Source organism: Dermacentor variabilis, chromosome 7 (genome assembly GCF_050947875.1).
Source record: "Dermacentor variabilis isolate Ectoservices chromosome 7, ASM5094787v1, whole genome shotgun sequence".
Lineage (NCBI taxonomy): Eukaryota > Metazoa > Arthropoda > Arachnida > Ixodida > Ixodidae > Dermacentor > Dermacentor variabilis.
The window spans coordinates 15,363,787-15,390,944 of record NC_134574.1 but is presented as its reverse complement, the minus strand read 5'-3'; the positions used below and the strand labels follow the sequence as shown (position 1 = coordinate 15,390,944).

Below are 27,158 nucleotides of genomic sequence, written 5' to 3'. Positions count from 1 at the left end.
TGTACATTATTGGGCATGCTGGGAACAGCCTTTCGTTTTGCTGGGTTGCCCGAGTGGCTTGCATCCACGACCATGGGAACGTCTGCTGTTTGGGGAGAGGGGGCCCTCGAGGGGGATGAACTAGGGACTGGAACGAGTTGAGGTCCCCGAGGGGTATGGGGCGAGGGGGTCACCGAGGGGGTGCCTGAGGGGGTTGAACTAGGGACTGGAACGTGGTGAGGTTGATTAGCCTTTTTGAGCTCTGCTATTTCGGCTCGCATTAACTCGATTATGCTGCGCATCTCGGCATTTTCTTTCCTAAGCTGAGCTATTTCAGAGGAACCATGCTCTGGCGCCTCACCCCCCGTTACTTTTTCGGCAGTTCTCGCTCCCCTCCGCACCCTGTCTGCCCAGGTGGCGCCTTGTTTCCCAGGACCGGCTGGCTCCTCAAACCGGACCGTGTTCTGTGGGCCCCGGGACCTGGACCTAGAACGGCTTCTGGACCTCGAGCGGCTTCTCGAGCGGGAGCGCCGGCTCGAAGATCTACCCAGTTCGCTTCCGGCGCATGTCTGTGCTGGTGACGGGTCTCGATTCCTGGATTCCGCATTCCTTTCCCTTCTCCTCCGTCGAACGATGTACGGGAGTTGGAATTTTTTCTTGCAAATCTTGTCCGCTGTGGCGTGCGGGCCCCCGCAGAGGCCGCAAGTAGGCGAGCAGGTGTGGTTGTCGTCGGGGTTGTTGGCCCCACATTTCCTGCATCGTTTGTCCTCCGGCGTTGGGCAGACGTTGGCTCTGTGGCCTAGTCTACCGCAGGCATAGCAGCAGTCGTGCTGCCTGAGGTACAAAGAGCACTTGACTAGCGCCGAGCCGTAGAAAACGTAGTTGGGGACCTTGTAGCCGTCGAAAACGATGACTACCGTTTCACTATTCTTGATTCGCTTGGCTCCTAGGGCTAAGGGATTTCTCTCGTTGAGGATGCTTCTGTCCAGGTCAGCCTGGCTCTCCGACACATCAATTTGTCGTATGACACCCTTGAACGTGGCGTGCGGTGCGGCTTCGTAAGTGCTGAGATCGTATTGTTTGATTCCCAGAGTGATGCAATTCATTTTTAGATAAGCATCTGCGTTATCACGAGACGCGGTGCTGAGGACGATAATATTTTGTGTTGCGTTGGGGCAGACGATGTCGTGGCTAGCTTGCTCGGATGTGAGTTCTGCCGCGGCGGCGATGGCTTGACCAAGCCTTGCGGAGCCCGTTTTCTGAACATCCAGACCACCCCTGGGGCGGACGATAATCTTCCAGTGTTCCTTCGGGAGCTGAGGCATTCGCGACGATTTGATGATCTTGTGCTTTAGGTTAATAAGCTTCCTGCTGCCATTGAGACGCTCGCGGTGCCCCTCGCTGCTTGCCGCTTCACGGGTGCTGTCGCGACGAGACACGCAGAGCGTTTTTCTTGACAGCGGCGGAGCGCCAGCCGTGCTCTGCACCAAATTCTTCCGGAGGAAGATCGTCTCCTTGCATTACAACAACCATTCCCTCTGTCATGACGAGGCGGGATTAACCCTGCCCTGCGAACGCTGGTTAGGCCTTGCCGTCAGACTGAGGGGAGCGCGGCGTCACGAAAGAGAAGCAGCTCGAAAAACCGACGAAAAGGCCACCCACCATTGAAAAGTCGGTATCCGTGAGTTCCTCTTTTCCTTATGCATCCGCTGGTGCAGAAATCATTGAGATTGAGATGAATTGCTCACCGAAAATATCGAAGAAAGCAGGAGCCGATGTGGGGCATGACCGTACTACTCGGCTTCTTCTTCTTCCTCCGATGGTAGTGATGAAAAATTGTGTTTTCCAGGAATGTATTTACCTGTTATAAGAAGCCTAACTGTACTGGGTCATTCTTTGCATTCTCGATCACAAACGTTGGCACAGGGAAATAGCACTAAACGGGATCATATCAACGAGGTTCTACTGTGCAAAATGTATATGTGTGGTGGTGTGCACACTTCCTGAACTATACTGGTTGTGGCAGGAAGACTTTAAGACCCGAAAAAGAGTAGACTGTACTGTACCTATATATGTACTTAAGTTACTAATAGCTTGCTACATTCTTGTTGTGCAATGCTAGGAGACTCTTGAGCATATGCAACACTGAGTTTCGTTGCCCAAGGTTTGCAAGCATTGAATGTTGTGGTAAATTTTCTGACATTCAATATTTGGCTTTTTTCTTTGGATTTGGTTCTGAGCACTTGTCCCAGGGTTCAAGAGCCCAGTCAACCGATTCTGTAAGCGTACCTTGCAAGTGTTGTCTGGCCAGCCGATCAACAGCTTCTAATGGCATGAAGCATCAATATTGGCAAGAGAAAGGGAGATCAGCAAGATAACAGCAAGCCCTTGCTGATCTGGTCACCTCGCACCATAAAAAGGTGCTGTCCGGCCAGCTAGTTGATGTTCATGCAGTATTGTTAAAGAATTGGTCTACTGTACATGCTGTCTGTGCTGCATTGTATCTTGTCGAACGTGTTGTCCATCGTTTGGAAAATGAGCGATTCCAGACATAGTGATAATGACCTTTGCCATCATCATGTGATATCTTGATAGAAAGGCTGGACAGTTCAAGATTTGTACCGATCCTAAAGCTTTGTTTTTGGACATTGGTGTTATGGTTTCATCTCAGATGGCTGTCGGTGGCATGGCGCCACTTCTGCCACCCTGTAAAGGCAGAGAAAATAAACAACACGGAACCAGTTGCAAGCACAATCTCGAGTGTACGGCCATGTCGTACACTCGAGAATGTCGTACACTCGAGATTGTTGTCCGTGCAGCAAGAGTGTACATGTCGGTTTCTGTTCGTTGGGTGTAGCCGTTGACGGCAACCGCAGAGTCGGTCCACCCCTTGGAACTGCTCGGCTACACTTGTAAGAAGGGGTGATGAGGGACTAAGCATGCAAGGTTCTTAAAGTGCATCGTCCTTCCATGCCCACTTCTATGCACATGAGTTCGATTCAGTTCAAGTTTATTACATACATTGGGAATGATACATAGTTGTGAATATATTGAATTGTCTATTGAATTCAACGTAACAGAACTTTGTCATGCCAATGTTCAGCAACTTCGAAGTCTTTAGTTGCTGTGGGCAGAATACATATGCTCTCTTGCGGGATCTCGTTAAACCCACTCAGCTGCAAGATAAAACCTTGCAAGAAATTCTTTTCATCCTGGGTGACCATTACTGCCCCAAGCCATCTTCTGCTGTTCAGCGTTTTAGGTTCAACATGCATATTTGTGCAGAGGGTGAGTTCATCAGTAACTTCATGGCATCACTCAAAAGTCTCTCAGAATATTTCAACTTTAGAACTAAGCTTGGCATTATGCTGAGGGACCATATCGTGTACGGCATCAACGACACAGACATGCAGACAAGGCTGCTCGAGAAAACAGACCTTCTGTAAGAAGACGCCCTAAAAAGTGCACTTGCCATGGAAGCTGCGAAGGAAAATGCCGGCAACATAGCCAGTTCCAGCAGAAATTCACTTCCTATGCATAAGGTTATGGCATCAAAAGGGCATGTCGTATGCTACCTCTGCTGCGAGGAACTCTCGCAATAGAGTGCAAGCACATCAGCACTACGTGCAAGTCCTGCCAATAGCAGGGACACATTGCTCAACTGTGCAACTCGAAGAGAAAACACACTTCATCACAGAAGGGCAAGTCTGCGAAACTACATGGTTCTGCACCATCAGCTTGTAAAACTTCAAGTGGAACACACCAAGTCAACACTGTTGACAAGAACGCACCTGCCGATGTGTTTGACATGTGGCCAGTTGATACCGTTGTGCCTTTGCCATCCTTCACCGTGACCATCAGCGTTTGCAGCAAGCCGCTCTGTATAGAGCTGGACACCAGTGTGAGAGTTTCTGTCATTGCAAAAAAAAGGTCCTCAGCAGCTACTACTTTCGGTGACTGTCATGCCATCGGATGTGCTCCTACAGAGCTACTCACATGAGCTCGCACAAGTTCAAGGCAAAGCAGAGTCGCAGTACAGTTCTGTGGCAGAAAAGCTGTCCTACCTTTGTTCCTGACTGGGGAAGGCTCACCAACACCACTAGGTCGCAATTGGCTCGAGAACTGGGCATTAACATTGCTGTCTGGGAAGCAGATGTTGATGCAGTTTCTGATGTTAAGGACATTATTCAAGCATTTTCTGAGCTATTTGAACAGATCCTTGGAACTTTTAAGGGCCCAAAAACCACAATTCATGTTCTGTAGGATGCGATACCCAAGTTTTTCAAGCCACGCCCCATGCCTTTTGCCCTGAAAGATGGGGTGTCACAAGAGCTTCAGTGCCTACAGAGGCAGGCCATTCTGTAGTCAGTTGCCTCTGCAGCTTGGGCTACGCCTTTTGTTCCAGTGGCTAAGGATGGTGACATCAAAGTTTGCAGAGATTTCATGATTACTTTTAATCCAGTGGCAACCTTAGAAAAGTACCCAATTCAGAGAATTGAAGACGTTTAGGCCATGCTTTCAGGGGGTGAAAAGTTCACCAAACTGGATTTGAGGGATGCCTACCAGCAAATAGTCCTCTAAGAAGTACATTGCGATTTCCACACATATGGGGGCTATTTCAGTATACAAGTCTTCCTTTTGTCATTTCGTCGGCACCAGCTTTGTTCCAAAGACAAATGGAGAACCTTCTTTAAGGACTGTCGCATGTTGCAGTATACTTTGATGACATTCTTGTCACTGGCCTGAATGATTTGGAGCGCCTTCAAAATCTCAGTGCTGTTCTCTTTCAACTTTAGGATGCTGGACTCAAGTTGAAGTTTGACAAGTGTCACTTCTTTGTGCCAAAAGTGGAGTACCTAGGGTGGATCATAAGCAAAGAAGGGCTATTTCCAAGTTAGAGCAAGGTATCTGCAATCCTTCACGCACCTGCACCCCGTGATGTCAAGGAACTCCAAAGTTTTTTGTGGCTGGTGAATTCCCTACAGGCGTTTTTTTTTTCTTCAAACATTTCTGGATGCCTCCACCCTCTACATTCACTTCTCATGAACAAGGAACAATGCATGTGTGGAAAGGAGCAAGAAGATACATTTACTACAGTGAAGCACTTGGTAACAGCAGCGCCTGTCCTAGTACATTTCGATTTCGATCCAGAGAAACCACTGTGTCTCAATTGTGATGCATCTCCGTATGGGATTGGTGCAGTTTTGGCACATTGAAAAGCTGATGGTAGAGAACTGCCCATTGCCTTTGCATTCTGAAGTTTCTCATGCAGAACAAAACTAAGCCAAACTGACAAAGAGGCATTAGCCTTTGTATTCTGTGTTAAAAAGATCCACCAGTACCTGTGGGGCATTCCTTTCACTGCTTATATAGATCATAAACCACTACTTGGATTGTTGAGTGCTGATTAGCCCGTTCCTGTGCAAATTTCATCAAAACTAGTCAAATGGGCACTGAAACTCTCTGCTTACAAGTACAAGCTCTTGTACAAGCCTGGTCTAGACTTAGGTCATGCTGATACCCTCAGTAGGTTACCGCTGCCAACAAACAGCATTGATCTGCCTGTACCTGCTGAAGTCTTCATGCTTGAACAAGCATACCCAGGACTTTTGTCACCAATGGTTGTAGCACAGGCTACAAGAAATGATGCACTCCTGAGTCACATAGTTCTTGCTCTCTTGTGAGGAGGAGGGCTTCCAGTTGGACCAAAGGGCAATCCATTCAAAGCAAGAAGTAGTGAACTCCGCCTCCATGAAGGCTACTTGATCTGGGGTTCCAGAGTTGTTATCCCAAAATCTCTACAAGGCAAAGTCCTGACTCTTATTCATGCTGGATAGCCTGGCATTGAGAAAAGCAAGTCGATTGCCAGAAGCAGTGTCTGGTGGCAGGGTTGATGGTGACATCGCTAAGAGTGTAAAGGGTTGTGCTACATCCCAAACTTACCAGCGTACACCTCAATGCATTCAGCACACACCCTGGCCATTTCCACAGAGACCATGGTGAAAGCTTCACGTTGACTTTGGGGGCCCATTCTTAGGACATACATTTCTCATCGTTGTTGATGCCTATTCAAAATGGGTCGAAATCTGTCTAGTGGCATCATCATCAGTAGATGCTGTAATCACAGCGTTGCGGATAGCATTTACGCAGCATGGACTGTCGGATGTGATCGTGTCTGATAATGGACCCGCCTTTGCAAGTGAGCAATACTTGGAATTCCGGACATGGAATGGGATACGTTACATGCTTGTTCCGCGCTACCATCCAGCTTTCAATGGTCCGGCAGAGCATGTTGTACAGACTCTCAAGAACAAGATCAGGAGGAGCGGTCGCGGATCCTTCCAAACTCAAATTTCAAGGTTCTTATTTCAGGTTATTGGCAGAGCACCATGTGAAATGCTCATGGGAAGGATGTTCAAGACACCTTTGGATGTTTTTTGCTCAAGTTTACACACTTCAGTCCTGCTGAAACAGCTTAGGCAGAAGCCACATGCCAACAGAGGGTGTCATTCCCACTGCCAAATGTGGGAAACACTGTATTTGCAAAGAACTTCCGTCAAGGCCCACTGTGGGTACCTGCATGTGTCGTGAGCATCACAGGTCAGTCAGCAGCTACCATCCATCTCAGTGATGGCACTGTCTTGCATAGGCATGGCGACCACCTACGTCCTCAATGTGAAGAAGTCTCCGCTCCAACTGCGGTACCATTGGAGCCTGAACCTCCTACAGCGTCAGATATTGATAACCGTTCAACAACTGTGTGCAATATTCGTCCGGCTGTTTCTGCAAACTCAGCCACCAGTGAATGGGACTGGTGGCACAGACGCAGCTGCTGTGAACTGTCCCAACTTAGTATGCAGCACGCTTCAGTTTCGAAAAAGCACCAGAAGCTGCAAGCCAGTACAATGCCACTCCCCTTAATGTTTTTCTTGAATAGTGTAAGGGGAGAGGACTGTTACGGTTTCATTAAGATTGTTGCCCGTTGCATGGCGCCACTTGTGCCACCCTGTACAGATGGAGAAAATAAACATGGGATCAGTTGCGAGCGTGATCGCGAGTGTACGGTTGTGCTGCAGTGCATGTCGTTGGTTTTGGCTCATTGGGCGTAACTGTTGATGGTGACCGCAGAGTCTGTCCACCTCTCGGAACTGCTCGACTACACTCGTAACAGTTGGTCAGTGTACTAATGTCTTTAATAGTGGGTGACAGTTTACTTTGAGAGAATCTACAACTTGCTGCAAAAATGAGCTTTTCTTCTGTCACATGCGTGTGTTTATCATCATCATCATCATCATCATCATACTATTTTATGTCCACTGCAGGACGAAGACCTCTCCCTATAATCTCCAATTACCCCTGTCCTGCACCAACCAGTTCCAGCTCGCGCCTGCGAATTTTAATTTCATCCCCCTACCTAGTCTTTCGTTCTCTTGGCACCCATTCTGTAACCCTAATGGTCCACTGGTTATCTAACCTACGCATTACATGACCTGCCCAGCTCCATTTCTTTCTCTTAATGTCAATTAGAATATCTGTTATACCTGTTTGCTCTCTAATCCACACCACTCTCTTCCTCTCTCTCAACATTATGCCTAACATTCTGTGTTCCATCGTCCTTTGTACGGTCCTTAACTTGTTTTCGAGCTTCTTTGTCAATCTCCAAGTTTCTGCCCCATATGTCAGCACTGGTAGAATGCATTGATTGTACACCTTTTTTTTAATGATAATGGTAAGCTTCCAGTCAGGATCTTGCAGTGTCTGCCGAATGGACTCCAACCCATTTTTATTCTTCTGTAAATTTCCTTGTCATGATTAGGGTCCCCTGTGAGTAATTGACCTAGGTAAACATACTCCTTCACCAACTCTAGAGGCTGATGGTGATCCTGAACTCTTGTTCCCTTGCCTGGCTATTGATCGTTATCTTAGTCTTCTGCATATTAATCTTCAACCCCGCTCTTATACTCTCTCTATTAAGGTCCTCAATCATTTGTTGTAACTCGTCGCCAGTGTTGCTGAGCAGGACAGTAAACAAGAAAGGGGGTTAACCAAGTTGTATTGTTACAGAAGGATGAAAGAAGAGCGGAAGAAGAAGATAGCACGATACTGGCTGCTGCTTGTTGTTGGTGGTCAGCCATCTTAACTACTCTGACTTTTTTTGTATATATATATATATATTGTAAATGTGCTCTATGTGGACGACATCACTGTTTGGAGCGGTGGGGGGGGGGGGGCTGTGGAGCGTGCCCTTCAGGAGGCCTTGGATATTACGGAAGAGTACTTAAAAGGGACGGGACTTTGTCTATCACTCTCAAAGTCAGAACTACTGCTTTATAGACCGGATCGCAGGGGCAAGACGCACTCTACCCCTCTGGTGGCGCTACAGGAATGGAGTGGGCTCGGCGGCGCTACAGAAATGGATCGCCCTAACTGCCTTCGCTTCTTCGTTACGCAGTTCACCCCACTTTCCTGGCCCCATCTGCTCGCTGTTCTCGGAGTGCTGTCCGCCTGCACATCATCGACAGTCATCCCGTTGCCTGTGCTTCTCTCTGCGCATGCCCATACCGACATGGAACAACCGTTGCAAGATCAAGCTTGGACAGCCAAGTGCGAGCCTCCACCTGCAACTACGCATACCTTGCTTCCGCTGCATTATCTTCATAACCCTTGGACGCCGTCATCGCTATCTGCGACAATTGTCGTGCCCTCCCCTGGATTCGGCTACATAAGGCCCGACCAAACCATCGTAACGCTTAGTGGGCTCGGCGGCGCTACAGAAATGGATCGCCCTAACTGCCTTCGCTTCTTCGTTACGCAGTTCACCCCACTTTCCTGGCCCCATCTGCTCGCTGTTCTCGGAGTGCTGTCCGCCTGCACATCATCAACAGTCGTCCCGTTGCCTGTGCTTCTCTCTGCGCATGCCCATACCGACATGGAACAACCGCTGCAAGATCAAGCTTGGACAGCCAAGTGCGAGCCTCCGCCTGCAACTACGGATGCCTTGCTTCCGCTGCATTATCTTCATAACCCCTGGATTCGGCTACATAAGGCCCGACCAAACCATCGTAGTGCTTAGTGGGCACGGCGGCGCTACAGAAATGGATCGCCCTAACTGCCTTCGCTTCTTCGTTACGCAGGTAATGAATTATCACAGCCTTTACGCCAAGCGCTCCAGTAACCGTTGTCTGTTTGTACTGCCGGGCCCACGGCGATCTATAGCTATGTTTTACGAGTGTTCCCACATGTTGTTGAAACTGCTATTGCTGGCCGGGGATGTGGAAACTAATCCGGTCCTCCCCCCTGCTCTGCTGCTGACAATACCAATGATATACTTACCGCGCTTACAGTTTTACAATCCGGGCAGTCAACAATCCTTGAGCAGCTAGGCTCTATCACGTACACCCTTGAGTAGCATGAGAAAGCATTTGCGCACCTAAACACTAGGCTTACGAAGATTGAGACAGATTTCAAGTCTATTTCTAATATAAGGTCTCAAATTGACAGTATACAAAGCATACCGCCAACTGCTCAGCTCAAGTATCTACTTTGACTACCCGAATGGATGACCTTGAAAACATGTCTTGCCGAAGCAATTTGGTGTCCTATGGGCTCAAAGATGCGGAAAACGAAAGCTGGAGTGATTCTGAAAAACTTATAATTGATCACTGCCAGGAGAACCTGAATATAACCATTGAAAGCAGTAACATCGAGCGAGCACATCGTCTAGGCACATTCAAAACAGAAAAGCACCGCCCAATCATAGTTAAATTTCTGCAGTTCAAGGACAAAGAACGCGTTTTATCATCAGCTTATAAGCTTAAATCGACTGATTACACAATCAGCGAAGACTTCTCCCCTAACACCCAACTTGCCCGCTGGGGGCGAAATGCGAAAACACCCGTGTGCTTAGATTTAGGTGCACGTTAAAGAACCCCAGGTGGTCAAAATTTCCGGAGTCCTCCACTACGGCGTGCCTCATAATCAGATAGTGGTTTTGGCACGTAAAACCCCAAATATTATTATTATTATTATTACAACTTGCCCGTAAACGCCTCATTGAATTTGCGAAAACTAACCACATCCCCTACAAGCTCCGTCACAACAGGCTAATCTCTAATGGTAAAACGTACCATCTTTGATCACACCGCTGAGAAAGTGCTCGAACTTAAATCATAGCAGCCACCACTTCCCCCAAGCAGTAACGTACGGCCCAAAAACGATCATCTGTCCCTTTTTTACACTAACATTCACAGTATAATACCGAAGCGTGATTCCTTATGTAGTCTTATCAGCTCATCATCCAGTAACGTCGTTCTGCTGACTGAAACATGGCTAAATTCATCAATCTTAGATTCCGAAATCCTGCCCGAACTTCCTGACTTTGATATATTCTGAAAAGACAGACCTGACGGCTGCCGTGGTAGTGGTGTTCTTATCGCTGCCAAGCACCTTCTAAATTGTTCAGCTGTTAACGTAGTAACCCCGTTGGAAATGATTTGGTTGTGCTGTCATGCTTCATCCCCTCGCGTACTCATCAGTATATGCTATCGACCGCCTGATACGGACAGTTCCTTCATAACGCTCTTTCATGACACGCTCGATTCCCTAATCTCATCTTACCCACGCACCCCCATTTTGCTTTTCGGCGATTTCAACTTTCCGTCCATAGACTGGAATGATATGTCCCGCACCCTAACAAAAAGTCAGGCATCTAGTGAATTCCTAAACACATGCTTAACTATCGGCCTGTCTCAAATTGTTTCTGAGCCCACCCGCATGACTGACCATACATCAAACATTCTTGACCTTATTTTAACCACTCACCCTGACGAATTCTGTGCTCCTTCGTACATTACGGGCCTTAGTGACCACGTTGTACTTCACACTACCTTTTCTACTAGCGTTACCAAAAGTCCTAAATCCAAAAAGTACTAACGCTGTACGACAAAGGAGACTACATTAGCATGAATCGTGACCTTCTTGTTTTTCATAACCATTTTGCTTCTACGTACCACTTACGTTCTGCCGAGTCAAACTGGTCTCTCTTCAAGTCAGAAATGCTGCGTTTGATTCGACTTTACATCCCTACCATCAGCATAACAGAGCGAAAACCTTCTCCGTGGTTTAATGTTAAACTAAAGCATTTAAATAAGAAAAAGCACCTTTTCCGTTCTGCCAAGTTATCTAACACCAAATGTGCCTGGAGCAAATACCACACCACTGCCAAGCAATATTCCGATCTCGCTACCCAAACTAAGCTCCCGTTTTTTTCCACTACCCTCCCTGAAATGCTGCAAAGCAACCCTAAGCGCTTCTGGAAAACAATCATCCCTGATGTTGATACTACTATTTCTCTCATTGACAGCACTGGCTCACCAGTAGGCGTATCCGACGTACCCCATGTCTTGAACCATGCATTCTCTTCAGTCTTTACTAATGAAACAACTCGTGATTTCACTGATCCTGCGTCTTTGCCACATCCACCAATGGACGGCATCACCTTCAGCGCACATGGTATTGTTAATATTATCGACTCACTACAATTTTCATCTTCCTGTGGTATCGATGGAATTAATTCGAAAGTCTTAAAGAATACTAAACATGTTTGCAGTCTTATTCTTTCCCTAATTTTTCAACAGTCGCTTGATACAGGCTCAGTTCCACATGACTGGCGAATCGGGAAGGTCATTCCAGTTTTCAAGAAAGGTGACAGATCATCCCCAGGTAATTACCGACCCATTTCGCTAACCAGTGTATGCTCTAAGATCATGGAACATGCCATTTACTCTAATGTTGCCACATTCCTAACATCTGCCAACTTTTTTCATCCAAAGCAACACGGATTCTGGAAAGACCACTCATGCGAAACCCAATTAGCTTTGTTCCTGCATGACATTCATTCCTATCTTGACCGCAATATCCCAACTGATGCGCTATTTCTAGATTTCGAGAAAGCTTTCAATAAAGTACCCCATTCCAGCCTTTTACTTAAAATGTCCCTGTTAAACATTCATCCTAGTGCCTTGAACTGGATACGAAGCTTTTTAACTGACCGCATGCAATTTGTTTCCGCTAATGGCTTCTCATCATCCTACTCGCACGTTCTTTCAGGAGTACCTCAAGGCACAGTTCTTGGCCCCTTGCTCGTTCTAATATACATTAATGACTTGCCTTCCACAGTAACATCTAGTATCCGCCTTTTCGCGGATGATTGCGTACTCTACCGCCCCATAACTAACACCGAGGATGCTTACATCCTCCAAAATGACATGGATAACATAGAGCAGTGGTGCACTAAGTGGCTTATTTATGTCCCTAAATACTACAAAGACCTTACAAATTTCTTTTCACTGCTGCTGAAATTATACTCTGCCTACTTATAAAATTAACGATACTGCCATTATTTACACTAACTCTTTTAAGTATCTTGACATTAACCTTGCTAGTGACTTAACATGGTCTTGCCACATTAACCACATAATAAATTCATCTTTCTTTCTTTCTTTATTGTTTCACGGATTCTCTCCGTGTAGGGGGCAGAGGTAAAGGCAAAATGCCTGACAGAGCCTCTGCGCCCCTACAGTTCAAGGCAGCATGACATATCATTCACACACATATTTGTCGAACCTATCTTGAACACACAGCACACAGCAACGAAAAATTCAATTATTCAGGACACATGTCTCCAAAGCATTACTTTTGCTTCAGCGGGATAGATTTCGAAAAAGCAGAAGATACATATGCAATAAGTATTATATAACAATAAAATTGGCTTACACCAGAAGTCAACAAAGAAAAAAAAAACCATAGAATCACTTGCTCGAAAATACATAGCACATACAGTAAGTAGATCAGTACATTGAAACATTTCAGAAAAAAAAAAAATCGAGCAGTTGGGTATCTCCGATGTAACCTGCGCATGACACCTTCTTCCTTAAAATTACTAGCTTATAAAACATTTGTACGACCTAAACTTGAATACGCTTGCGCAATATTTGACCCCCATCAGTCTAACCTTATCTCAGCCCTTGAATCTGTTCAGAATCGTGCCACTCGCTTTATTCTTTCAAACTACTCGCGATACTCTAGCATATCCGCCTTGAAGTTGCAACTAAAACTTCCTTCTCTCGCTTCCCGTCGCCGAATTTCACGTCTCTGCCTTTATCACAGGTTTTTCCATTGTTCGCCCCGTGACAGCAACCTCATCCTACCAGTACGTCGAACACCCCGCACAGGCCATCCAAATAGCGTCATCCCACATCGTTCCCGAACAACTACATTTCAGAAATCATTTTTTGTCCACACAGCTCGCGACTGGAATGACCTTCCCTGGGACTTAGCACTAATCCCTGATCCAGTCCATTTTAAGACTGCCATCGAGGAAGCCATGTCATCGTCATGATTCTCATGTAACATTCATTGTTAACCGCCGTTCTTGTGCCCACCCCTCATGTAATGTCCCGCCAGGGACCCTTGAGGTTCAAATAAATAAATAAATAAATAAAACAGATTCCTATTAACCTATACGCAGAATCTGGTCAGATGATCCCTAGAGTCGAATCGGTCAGGATTCTAGGTCTGATCCTAAATGCAAAGGGAAGCAACAATCAAACTGTTGTCCGCGTAAAGACAAAAACAGAAAACATGCTCCAATTAATCACAAGAGTCTCGAACCGCAGAGGCGGCCTCAGTGAGAGCAATCTCCTTGGGCTGTATCATGCGTTCCTCATGAGTCAAATAAACTACGTAGCATCGGCCCTCAACTGGTCCCGCTCGGAGGAGGCCAAAATTGTTGCACTAATGAGAAAAAGCATTAAACACATACTGGGAATTCTCACTCGCACCAGCACGGAGAAGCTCCTACAATTAGGGGTTCACAATACCCTGACGGAGGTAATCGAAGTACAAAGAATGGCACAAACCGTCCGCCTCTCGTCTTCGACAGCAGGCAGAAGCATATTAATGTCCGCAGGTCTAGCCCCCTTGGCGGTCGACGAGAATGCCATCATGCTCTTTCACACCGTTAGGGCAACCTTTCAAGTTAGCCCTTTCCCTCGGAATGTACACCCCCAATATAACATAGCTAGATGCAAGGCAAGAGCCCGCTCTCTCATTGACTTTATGCACAAAAGCCTGCAATTAACTGCCTATGTAGATGCTGCCCAGTATGGGCGCACAGATTCATTTGTAGCTGTTGTAGCTGATCCTCACGGGAAAATTCTTAATGCAGCTTCTGTAAGACACACCACGGTAGTGGCGGCTGAACAGGCTGCCATCGCGCTAGCTATGAATGACCCCTCACGGCCTTACATCTACACTGACTCGAGATCAGCCATACGAGCCTTTCTATCAGGCCTAATCTCGAAAGAGGCGGCAGCTATGATCAAGCAAAGACCGCCTGATGCTCTTCACACTATCACATGGTTCCCAGCGCCCATGGGAACCAATGTACATCCCAGCAAACCCAACTCGAATGAGCTAGTTCATGACCGGGCGCGAGGTCTAACATTCCGCAATGGTCCTGATGCGCTAAGCAGTTGGGATTGTGAGCATAACTCTGATCCTCTACTCTCTCTTAATGGAATAGTTACACTATCAGCTTGGGCGCAGGCATTTCCCGCTGCCACACCCACAGCTAACTAGACCTCAATCTTCCACATTGAGAATGTTACAAACGGGATCTTTCCCTTCGAGAGGAAAGTTTAGCCGCTTTGCTCCGGACATCGGCCCACACTGCCCCGAGTGCAATGAAGAGTATTGCCCATTAGCACACATGCTCTGGCAATGCTGTGCGTTACAAAAAGCATCTTTTAATAAACTAGAGGACTGGCAAGAGGCCCTTAAAAGCGGCGATCCCCAGGACCAACTAAGGGCTGCCGAAAGGGCCCGCGAATGGGCGGAGGACCATGGTCTTCCGGCCCCAATGTGGGAGCGGCCCGCAACTATGACTTAGTAGTTCCTTAGGACCTTAATAAAGTTTGTTGACTGACTGACTGACTGACACTCTTCTATACTCCCAACATCCCCGTAACATATTGGTGAGAGGTGCGGGATACCACGGCTGGAAACGGAGCTCGGCAATGGACATTGCATCACCATAAGCACCATGAATGACGGTCAGTGCTTGGGATCAACATCGTTGCCGTCTCTTATGTCACTGTCGCCAGCTACATTGCTGTCACCTTCAGTGTCATTGTGCAAACCCAAGGATCCTGGAGTTTTCTGCTGGACCGATGGCACTAACGTTGAAGAGTGGTTGGCCATGTACGAACGCGTGAGTGGAATCAACAGAAGGGACCCTACGCTTATGCTAGCTAACCTGTTGTTCCACCTAAAAGGCACGGCAAAGGTGTGGTACAAAAACCATGAAGAGGAACTAACCAGCTGGGACCAATGCAAAGAGAAATTGAGTTGTTTGGCAAACCAGCCAATCATAAAATTGCCACAAAGCAGGAACTGGGCTGCCATGCCCAATCTCCCATGGAGTCCTATATCTCGTACATCCAGGACATGCTGGCACTTTGTCGTAAAGCCGATCACGGCATGACAGAAGCTGAGAAAGTCAAGCACATGCTTAAGGGCATTGCTGATGATGCCTTTATTCTGCTCATGTGCGAAAGCTGCTCAACAATTGATGCATTCATTAAAGAGTGCTGACAATTCGAGCAGGCCAAAAGCAGACGTGTCTTGCAACCATTTGTCAGACTTGCCAATAATGCCGCAACGTCTGCGTGTGAAGATCAACCCGCACAGCAGTATGCGTCGCCATCAAAGGACGGGATGCAAATCGTTCGACGTGAACTTGATACGATGGCGCCCGCAGCTTTCTGATCATGTAGCCCTGATGCTGCCACATTTTCAGTTCCCCTCATACAAGCCATCGTTCCCCAGGAATTTGAAAAGATTGGTTTACATTCTGTGTGTGCTGTTGCCAATCCCAGAGCTAACGAATGCCTTTCTACTATTTTCACTCCACCCTGATGCTTCTCTCTGCGTTACCACAACCCGACTGAGTGGAGAACTGCGGACGACCAGCCAATATGTTTGACCTGTCGCCGCAGTGGTCATGCCGCCTGATACTATCACAACTCGTGGCCCTCAATACCTGCACGCCGACTAGCCTGAGCCATTTTGATGGAAATGCCTGCAATGTTTCGCCCACCGCCAAGTCTAGCAGCGCCGACACCTCTGCTAGGAGCACGCGGTACAGCCGCTCACCATCGCCGCGCGGACACCAGTCTCGTTCACTGCAAACATGTCGCCCATCTTACCGTTTGCCGTAGTCATGTCGCCTTTCGTCCCCTGGGGCTTTTGGCCGCACCGTTTTGGAAAACTGGGAAACACTGCCCTTGGAGGTGGGGCTGCATTGCCTCCTACTACAGCAAATCCTCTGTCTGTGTCCACAAGGAGAAGTGTAATTGACTTTAAAATAGATGCCATACTGTCACAATCTGCCCGGGTTCATGAACAAGGGAGGGCTCGAGGCACCCTTCACTAGACGGATGCTCCGCAGCGTGGTGGTAACAAACGATGACTGACCGCCAAGCAGCTGTGCTCGTCGGTGTTTATTGTGCTGTGGTGACCAATGTTGCCTACCAAGCCTGGAAAACAAATGAAGATTATGCCCGAGGGGGTGTCACATGCTTGTTACAACTCCTTACCCCCAGTTTGTTTGTCGACAACAAACGTCCAAGTTTAAAGTGCGAGGCTCTGCCTCCGCCCTAGCCGGGTCGACGGTGCCTGCTACCCAGGCGAGTAACGGTCCGGTGGCCTTCGCCGTCAAGTACTCTGCCTGGGCACTGGCGTTGATGGGCCGGGTGTGGCAACACCGGGTGCTGCCTGAGACAGCCTCGCTCCATCCGGAGGTTCTGCAGTGGTCGGCCTTGTGAGTGGTGATGGGCTTGACACCGGCCCAATGGGCGCCTGCACCACTGGCAACGCTTGCCACCTCAGAGGTGGGCTGTGCTCCACTGGAAGCGACTGGAGCTGCCACTAGTCCTCCTGCGGGCTGGAACTCGGAAGTGGCAGTCGAGGGTGCTGGCCAGGTCCCGAGGCAAGGCCTAACATGGTCAGTGTGTCTGAGCTACGTGGCCCTGTTTGGCATGCGGAGGAGCAGCAATGAGGCGCTGGCAGGAGACACCACCTGTCCGGCAGACCAGGGGGGGCCAGGACGGAAGTTCCTGGCAAAAACTGGAGCTCCCAACTCCAGCAAAGGCCCAGGACAACACCCTCAGTCAGCAGCCAGCTTCTGCTTCAGCTGCTGCAGGAGCACTGTTATCGGAGGTGCGGATGCAAGACGTCCAAGGGTGTCTTGACCATCTGACCCAGCAGGAGCTCACAGAGGGCACGGCCAGTGACATCGTGGGGCATGGTCCAGTATTCGAACAGTATCCAGGCAATCTGGGTCCGGAAATCCCCATTCTGGCTCTTCTTGAGCTTGTCCTTGATGGTTTGCACCACCCACTCATCTGTGCCATTTGAAGCAGGGTGGTATGGTGGAACCATCATTCGGCGGATTCCGTTCTTCGTCAGCCAGGCCAGGTACTCTGTGCTGGCGAAAGCAGGACCATTCATGTCGGACACGATGACGTCCGGCAACCTCTGGGCAGCGAAGACCTGTCGTAGCACTCCGATGGTTGCGCCTGCTGATGGAGTGGTGACAGGTAGAACCTCCACGCACTTTGAAAAGGCGTCCACCACCACCATGAAGTAATGGCCCTTGAAAGGTCCCCCAAGGTTCACATGTAGGCGAGACCAGGGTCTCTGTGGGAACAGCCAGGCGGTGATTTCCACATCACGTGAGGCCTGCTGATGCTCCTGGCAGATTTGGCAGCTCTGCACCATCTTAGTGATGTCCTGGTCGAGGCCAGGCCACCTAACATGGGACCCGGCCACCATCTTGGTCTTTTCCACGCCAGGATGACCCACGTGAGCAACTGCAGGAGCCTGGACCAGAACTTTGTGGGATGACCACCCTCAAACCCCACAGTAGGCAGCCCTACTGCTAGCTCAGCTCAAAGGCCTTGTGGCTATAGGCCTGCTGAAACAATTCCTCCCCTCGGGACACCGCCTTGATCACCTCAGACAGGACTGGGTCTCGGCTGGTCACTTGCGATACCGCAAATCTGGACAGCACCTCCGAGTACGCTTGCTCGAGCATGAACACTTCATCAGGTTCCAGAATAGCATCAGGAACCTCTGGCAGGGGCAGGCGTCTCAGGGCATTAGCAGGTCCCAGGTCCTTTCCCCGACGGTAAACCAGCTGGTAACTATAAGCTGCCAGCCTCAAGGTTCAGCGTACCACATGCCCCACCAGCCCCAATGGCGGCTTGTGGTCTGTGACCGCCTTGAACTTCCAGCCCCACAGATACTGGTGGAAGCGTTCGACACCGAACATGAGGGCCAAACCTTCCTTGTCCAGCTGGCTGTAATGTTACTCTGCAGCGTGAAGCCAGCGAGAAGCAAACGACACAGGGCGTTCCTGGCTATCCTTGTCCCGGTGCGCCAGGATGGCTCCTACGCCATACGGCGACACATCCACAGTCAAGACGACAGGCTTAGCAGGATTAGCTCCTTGCTGCGCAGGAAGGCCCGGTCCTGCTCCTTCTTCCAGACCCATTGCTGACCATATCGAAGCAGAAGATGGAGCGGCTGTAGATGCTCCAACAGGTTCAGCAGAAAACTCCTGTAGAAGTTGATGAGGCCGACGTAGCTCTCAAGCTCCTTTTTGTTCTGGGGCTTAGGCATCTTGACAACAGCATCAACTTTGCAGGGAGCTGGAGCTAGGCCAGCCTGAGAAATGACATGTTCCAAGCACTCAACACTGGGGGCCAAGAAAACGCACTTTTCCAGCTTGAGCTTGATACCGGCGTCTTGCAGTCGTGTCAGGACATTGTGCAGATTCTGCAGGTGGTCCCCGTCATCGCTGCCAGTAACCAGGATGTCATCCAAGTACACCACCACGTGCCTCATGCCCCTGAAGAGGTTGTTCATCTCCCTCTGAAATATCGCTGGGGCTGAGGCCACGCCAAACGGTAAGCACGTGTACTGGAAGAGCCCCAAAGTTGTCAATATTGTGACATACTTCCGGGAGGCATCCTGGAGCACCAGCTGCTGGTAGGCATCTCTGAGGTTGAGCTTGGTGAACTTCTGTCCACTGTACAATGCTGACCAGAGATCTTCTATCCGGGGCAGCGGGTACTTCTGGACGTTTGTGGCAGGGTTGATGGTAACCTTGAAATCCCTGCACATCCTGACACTGCCGTCTCGCTTGAGGACTGGTAAGATGGGAGCAGCTCATTCAGACGTCTTGACGGGCACTAGGATGCCCTCTCTATGTAACCGTTGCAGCTCCTGGGGGACCCCGTCCTTCAGGGCAAACGGGAGTGGGCGAGGCTTGAAATAACGTGGCCGGGCTCCCTCAGGTACATAGATGCCTGCTGTCGTGCTGGCGAATGTGCCCTCCCCAGGCTGGAACAGGGACTTGAACTTGGTTAGGAGGCTGGGGACGTCTTTCACTGTATGCAGGCTGGCTTCCTGGTACTCTGGCAGACGAATGCCCATTGCATGAATCCAGTTTCCGCCCAGCAGCATTGGCGACGAACCCTTGGTTAAGTAAAGGGGAAGGGTTGCCTCCCTGTCGCCAAAGCGAACGCTGACCTGTGCCTGACCCTGGACCTGGGGGAGCTGCCCGGAGTAGCTGCGGAGCATCATGCCCGAAGCCTCAATGGACACGCCAGGGAATGTAGGCTTTAACCGTTTCCCGGCCATGGCTGACACGCTGGCCCCTGTGTCCAGCGCCACGGAAATGGGGTGCCCGCAGATTTCGACGGTCAGCATGTGCGGCGGGCACTGACGATGGTACAAAGTCTGTGTGCCACACGTTGAAAATCGGCGGGTCCTCGGCCATGACTTGGAGCGTTGCCGCAGAAGAACTTGAGCGTGCTGTCGCACGCCCTCGCCACGTACCCTTGCGATGGCTACCCGGGCTTGAACCAGGCTGCTACTGCTGTACACTGTTCATCCTTCCCATTTTCAGCATACCTATGCCAGGTGCCCAGTTTTCCCGCACGTGAAGCATTGTGCTTGAGAGAACTGGCACTGTGAGTGGGAGTGGGCACCACCACAGCAACCGCAGGTACTGTCCTTTGTCGCCAACTTGTTGGCCGCCGCTTCCGCCGACGCTGAGCCAGTCGCACGGGCAATCTCGCCGGAGTCCTTAGCGGCAGCTTCCATTGCCAGCGCTGCCTTCACAGCGTCGTCCAGCGAGAGGTTGGAAGCTCCAGAAGTCGCGTGTGCATGGCGGGGTTGTTGATGTCGCCGACGAAACGGTCCCAGAACAGCGAGTCCAGCTGGTCCCCGAAAACGCAGGCACTCGCTAACCCTCGTAGTGCAGCAACGAACTGCACGAGGGTCTCTCCTTCCCAGCGGCTCCAGTTGTTGAAGCGGAAACACTCCGTTAGTGTGGACGGTGCTGGGTTGAAATGAGAGCGCAATATGGCGGCAGCTCACCCAGCATCTTGCAGCGTGACTGGCTTGAGAAGGTCGAGCAAGAGACTGAATGCATGGGTCCCGCAGCTGGCCAGGAAAATGTCCCGTTGTTTGGCCTCGGGTGTGTCATTTGGCCGGAAGAACATGTGGGCTTGTTCCTTGTAAATTGGCCAGGTGGACCCATCTCCCTCGAACGGCTCGAGCCTGCCGTAGAGCAGCATGGCGGCCGCAATGGAGGGTGGTGTTTCGCCGCTCTTGGTGGCGTGGGATGATCCGTGGGTATTCGTCGCCAGTGTCACGATCCGTGTGTGTCCGTGAACAAGGGAGGGCTCAACGCACCCTCCATTAGACAGATGCTCCGCAGCATGCTGCTGGTAACGAACGATGACTGACCGCCGCGCAGCTGTGCTCGTCGGTGGTTATTGCGGTGCGGTGACCAATGTTGCCTACCGAGCCTGGCGGGCCAACGAAGATTGTGCCCGAGGGGGCGTCACATGCTTGTTACACGTACCTGTCCAAGCACTCGTCGACACTGGAGCCCACGCGTCTGTGATGAGTGCTAGCCTACATACACGTTTAAAAAAGGTCCTCACCCCAGCAGTTGCTCGAGTGCTCCGTGTGGCCGACGGCAGCATGCTAGTTGTTCTTGGAATCTATACTGCGCATTTAAATATAGCCGTCTGCCCTAGTTCTGTTCTCTTTGCTGTGATTGACAACTGCCCTCACAACGCTATCCTTGGATCGAACTTTTTATCTATTCATTCTGCTCTCATCGACTGCACGACCGGCATTCTTCAGTTAGAACTGGGCCGCTATTTTGTAGCGATACCTTATGCCTTATTCTATGCTATTCTTATCATCCACCACACACGGCTGCCTGATCCCGTTGATAATGCGGGCAGACCATCGCTCTAACCACTGGCCAAGCGCGGAAAGCCTGAAAAAGCATAGAATCGGAAAAGGCATCGCTACAAAATACCGGCCCTACTTGAACTCGCTGATGCTCCGAGCACCACCTCTCCGCATGTGTGCTCGCTTCACGATGTGTGTCTGTCACCCGAGGCAGTTACTTGCGTCACTTTGACCGCCTAGCCACAGGTTCCTGACGGTGAATATGTGTTTCGCGCCATCATCGACGTGCTTTTGAACCACAACATTGCTGTTCTGCATACGCTGGTCACGGTTACTAATAACAACGTCATTCTACCGCTTCTGTATTTCAGCCTGTGCCCTCAAGTGATTCCTGCCGTCATGTTCTTGGCCAGTGTTTCTTGTGGTTCCAAATTTGACATTGGGAGTCTGAATCTCGAGAGTGGTTTATTAGCGCCAATTGCAGCTCACAGCTGTGGTTTCTTAACGGATGACTTCGCGAAAGTCATTGCACCTGACCTCACCTCTGCACAGGCCACAGACATAAGTCTCCTGCTTGAATCGTACAGTGACATCTTTGATTTCGCTGACAGGCCTTTAGGTCAAGCATCTATTGTTGAGCGCCGTATAAACACTTTAAACATGAATCCTATTCGTCGGCATCCCTATTGTGTATTTGCATGCTGAACGTCGAGTCATCCAATCAGAAGTGGACAAAGTGCTCCGCAAAGGGGTCATCGAGCCATCAGCCCGTCCTTGTGCTTCGCCTGTCGTCCTTGTGAAAAAGAAAGATGGTAACTGGCGTTTTTGCGTTGATTATCGTCACTTAAACAAGATCATGCGAAAGGACGTCTGCCCACTATCGTGCATAGATGACGCCTCGGGCTGCTTGCACGGAGCTAAATACTTCTTGATCCGGCTACTGGCAGATTTCAGTAGATGAAATGGACCGTGAGAAGACGACCTTCGTCACGCCAGATGGCTTATATCAGTTCAAAGTCATAGCCTTTGGCCTATGCAATGCTCCTGCCACATTTGAATGTATGATGGACTCTCTTCTGCGAGGCTACAAATAGACCACATGTCTCCGTTACCTTGATGACGTTATTGTTTTTTCTCCCACGTTTGGCAGCCACCTTACCTGACTCGCTGCCGTTCTTGCGGTCTCCCGAAAGGCTGGCCTCCAACTGAACTCCATGAAGTGTCAATTCGGGCGCTGTCAGATTACCTTGTTGGGACACTTCGTTGACGCATCTGTTGTTCAACCGAATCCGGAAAACTTCGCGCCGCACGCAGTTTCTCTGTGCGACGTTCTGCTTCTGACGTGCACTGCTTCATCGGCCTGTGTTCTTATTTTTGCCGTTTCGTCAAAAACTTCGCCGACATTGCTCTGCCCTTGACAGATCTTCTAAAGAAGAACACGCCATTCTCATGGGGCCTGGAGCAGGCTCACATGTTCGCCGCTCTCATTGGATTTCTGACCACCTTTCCCATACTTTGCCTACTTTGATCCATCTGCACCGACTGAAGTCCACACTGACGCAAGCAGCCATGGCATCAGTGCTGTTCTCGCCCAACAGCAGAACTGTACCAAGTGCGTGATAACTTACGCCAGCCACCTGCTAGCACTTGCCGAGCGAAATTACTCCATGACCGAGCGGGCGTGCTTGGCTTTAGTTTGGGCTGTCGCTATGTTCCGGCCATATTTGTACGGCTGCACATTTTCGGTTGTTACAGACTACCACGCACTCTGCTGGCTATCTTCCCTCCTGGACCAGCATCTTCCCTCCTTGTGTCAGTGCCGGAAGAAACCTCCTCTGCCACCTGTCGGACGACTCCATCCAATTGAAGTTCTCTCTGAACGGTTCTTCCACGTGGGCCTTGACCTGCTTGGCCCTTTTCCGACAATGACTAGAGGGAACAAGTAGATAGCCATCGCTACTGATTACCCGACATGCTACGAGTGTCGCGTGTCACTAAGGCGTTGCCGACTAGTTGCGCACTGACGTCGTCAATTTTCTCCTTCACGGCCTCATTCTCCAGCACGGTGCACCTCGACAGGTACTTACAGACCGCGGCTGCTCGTTCTTGTCTTGAGTTGTCGACGACCTCCTCCACTCTTGTGCCACTGAGAACAAGCTGTCCACCGCTTACCACCCACGAATGAACAGTCTTACGGAACGTCTTAACCGAACAATCACAGAGATGCCGTTGATGTACGTCTTCAATGATCACCGCGACTGGGACACCATGCTGGCCTCCGTGACATTTACGTATAACTCGTCCTGCCATGGGGACCGAAAGATATTCACCCTTTTATCTTTTGTATGGTCGCAACCCCACATTACCGTTTGACACCATCCTCTCTTCTGTGCCATGTGTTGCAACTGAGTACGCTCCTGAAGTTATCGATCACGCTTACATGGCACGTCAAGTCGCCTGATCTCGTTTATTAGCCTCACAGCATCTACAAAGAGAGTATTATGACCGGTGCCATTAATATGACCGGTGCCATCGGGATGTTAAGTTCACGCCAGGTGCTTGGGTGCTCCTTTGGTTACCATGTCGTTGGGTTGGCCATTCCCAGAAGCTCCTCTCTCTCTCTCTCTCTCTCTCACTACACAGGGCCTTATGATGTCCTACATCAAGGTAACGAGATAAATTAAGAGATTTCACCGCTACAGTTTGATACATCCTCAAATCCAATGCCTGTTGACGTCGTCCATGTTTTGCAGCTGAAGCCATACTTCACTCTCAATTCTTTGCCTATCATGCGCCGAGCCGGCGATTCACCACCAGGGAGTCCTGTTACAGAAGGATGAAAGAAGAGAGAAAGAAGACCATGGGACGCTGGCTGCTGTGGTTTGTTGGTGGTCAGCCACCTTAACTACTCTGACTTATTTTCCATATATATTGTCAATAGAATCTTCTATTCTCCCAACATCCCCGTAACAATATCATAAGTAGCCAACGAACACTGACACCAAGGACAACATAGGGTAAATCACTTGTGCTCAAGTAAGTAAAAGCACAAGTAATTTCCCCTATGTTGTCCTTGGTGTCAGTGTTTGTTGGCTTCTTATGATATGACCAACAAAAATCGGGCCCCTCGGTTAACCTCCTTTCCCCTCGTTCATTACATAACGAGGCTCTCGAATTTGGCAACATTGATGCCTTCAGGTAGCATGTGTGGGTTTATTGACCAGTTGCCTTCACCCAAAAAGATAACGTTCTGGCGATGCCTGCGGCAGAAAGGATGTTCCACATCCGCTGCCATGGTTTGTGAGTGGTGGTGTTGACTAACACTTCCAAGGTTCTACTAGGAAACATAATTACCCAAGAAAGTGGACGAGGAAACGGCGCCACAGTAGCTCAATCGGTAGAGCATCGCACGCATAATGCGAAGGTTGTGGGTCATTCCCAAACTGTGAAAAGTTTTTTCATCCACTTTCATTTCCATTTATTTATCGTTTCATTATTTAATTTATTAAGCACAAGTAATTTCCCCTATGTTGTCCTTGGTGTCAGTGTTTGTTGGCTTCTTACGATATGAACAGGACAATGTCATCTGCAAATCTAAGGTTGTTGAGATATTCGACGTTGATCCTCACTCCTAAGCCTTCCCAGTTAAATAGCTTAATTACTTCCAAGCACTCAGTGAATAACATTGCAGAGATTGTGTCTCCTTGTCTGACCCCTTTCTTTATAGCTATCTTCCAAATTTTCTTGTGGAGAATTAAGGTAGCTATGGAATCTGTAAATACTTTCAAAGATATTTACGTATGTGTGTTGTACACTTTGATTACGTAATTGACGTAGTAGTTCTGCGGAAACCCGCAAGGTGGAGAGAAGTAATGATTTTCCCTTTATTCATTACTTCTCTCCACCTTGCTGGTTTCCGCAGAACTACTACGTGAGAGACTTGCCTTTGCTTCGTGTTGTCGACAAATTCGACATTGCCCTGCCATCTGCGATCTGCCTGGTTAGCTCAGATGGTAGAGCGGTTGCCCCAGAAAGGCGGTGGTCCTGGGTTCGAGTCCCGGACGAAGACAAATTTTTCTTCAACTATGAGGCTTTTTCTTTCGAGGAACCTGTATGGGTTTCCTTTGTAGCTATCGCTATGAACGGGTGGATGTCTGATTTTCCCTTTATTCATTGATTACGTAATGCTTCTATGACTGCTGGTATCTCTACTGAATCAAATTCCTTTCGTATCTATGAAAGCGATATAGAGAGGCCTATTGTACTCTGCAGATTTCTCAATAACCTGATTAATGACATGGATGTGATCCATTGTAGGGTATCTCTTCCTGAAGCCAGCCTGCTCCCTTGGTTGACTAAAGTCCAGCGTTGCCCTTATTCCATTGGAGATTATCTTGGTGAATATTTTATATAATACTGGGAGTAACATAATGGGCCTATAATTTTTCAATTCTTTAACGTCTCCCTTTTTGTGAATTAGCATAATGTCGGCATTTTTCCAGTTTTCTGGGACCCTTGCACTCGATGGACGCTTCGTATAGAGAGCCGCCAGTTTTTCTAGCATTTTGTCTCCTCCATCTTTGAATTAATCGACTGATATTCCATCCTCTCCTGCCGCTTTTCCCCGTTTCATGCCTCATCTCATCTCTCATCTCTAGTTTTACCTCATCTCTAGTTACAGGAGGAGTTTCTATATACTGTTCATTATTGTTTCGAATAGAGTGCTCCCAAGTCCTCTGGGTACTGTACATGTCAGTATAGAATTCTTCCGCTGCTTTTATTGTACCTACGAGATTGCTCATGATATTACCCTGCTTATCTTTCAGTGCATACTGCTTGGTTTGTCCTATGCCAAGTTTCCTCCTCACTGATTTCAGGCTGTGTCCCTTTTACGGCTTCTTTAGTCTTTCTCATGTTATAATTTATAATATCACATATTTTAGCTTTGTTGATCAGTTTTGACAGTTCCGCGAATTCTATCTTATCTCTTGAGTTGGACACTTTCATTCTTTGTCGTTTCTTTATTAGGTCCTTTGTTACTTGGGAGAGCTTGCCTATTGTTTGCCTTGGTGCCTTGCCTCCCACTTCAATCACTGCCTCTGAAGCCAGCCTGGTTACGATTTCATTCATTGCCTCCATGTCATCTTCATCTCTTTGTTCTAAGGCTGCATATTTCTTTGCATCTGTTTATCATCCGCAGGCAAATGGGCATAGAGAGTGATTTAACCCTAAATTCAACATGTGCATCCAGCCAGCCCATTTGGAATGGACATATCTGCTCACTGCTGTGTGGGACTACCCTTCTGTATATTCGCACACCACGTGCTACAATAGGAGTAGCACTGTCAGTGTGATTGAACACCTGGCGACGAGTGAGCAATAATATATGCTGGGCTTGTGTACACTTGTTCCGCATTTTCACTTCTTTTCTTGGCAACTCTGTCTGTGTGTAATAGTTGGCATTTGGGGGTCACGTTTGCCACTGTACATGTAATTATTGCCCATCTGTGTGCCCCTTCTTGTTGGTCCTCTTGTTGCAGTGAGTGCATCATAATTTGTTTTTCCATGTTGCAGTCCCTTCTGGCGGATGGAGTACCCCTGGAGAGCTTCCCAGCATCCCTGGAGCTGCCGCCAGAGTCCAGCCCATACCCAGTCAAATTGCTGGGCACACCTCGGGCTACAGGGCAGCTGCAGCTACGTGGTCAGTCCAAACCGGGCTTCACTTGAAGGAGGGAAATGTGGCTGGGGCTGTTTTTTGTGCACAATGCAAGCACAGAAAGTATGAGGCTCCATGTCAATGCTTGCTTTGACCAAGGGAGACTCGCAGATTGTTGTTACAT

At 49.0% G+C, this 27,158-nt stretch overlaps 1 protein-coding gene across 7 annotated transcripts in view; it reads left to right on the top strand.

The window, feature by feature from the left end:
- brun (trafficking protein particle complex subunit brun) overlaps window positions 1-27,158 on the top strand; it is a 747,330-nt gene that overhangs the window by 337,764 nt on the left and 382,408 nt on the right. For all 7 annotated transcript variants that reach the window (XR_012829487.1, XM_075698272.1, XM_075698271.1 and 4 more), the window contains exon 13: window positions 26,893-27,019. Coding sequence is in view for 6 of the 7 variants with exons in the window: in XM_075698272.1 (XP_075554387.1) it covers window positions 26,893-27,019 (127 nt within the window). In the remaining variant the exon portion in view is untranslated. The remainder of the gene's footprint in view (window positions 1-26,892; window positions 27,020-27,158) is intronic.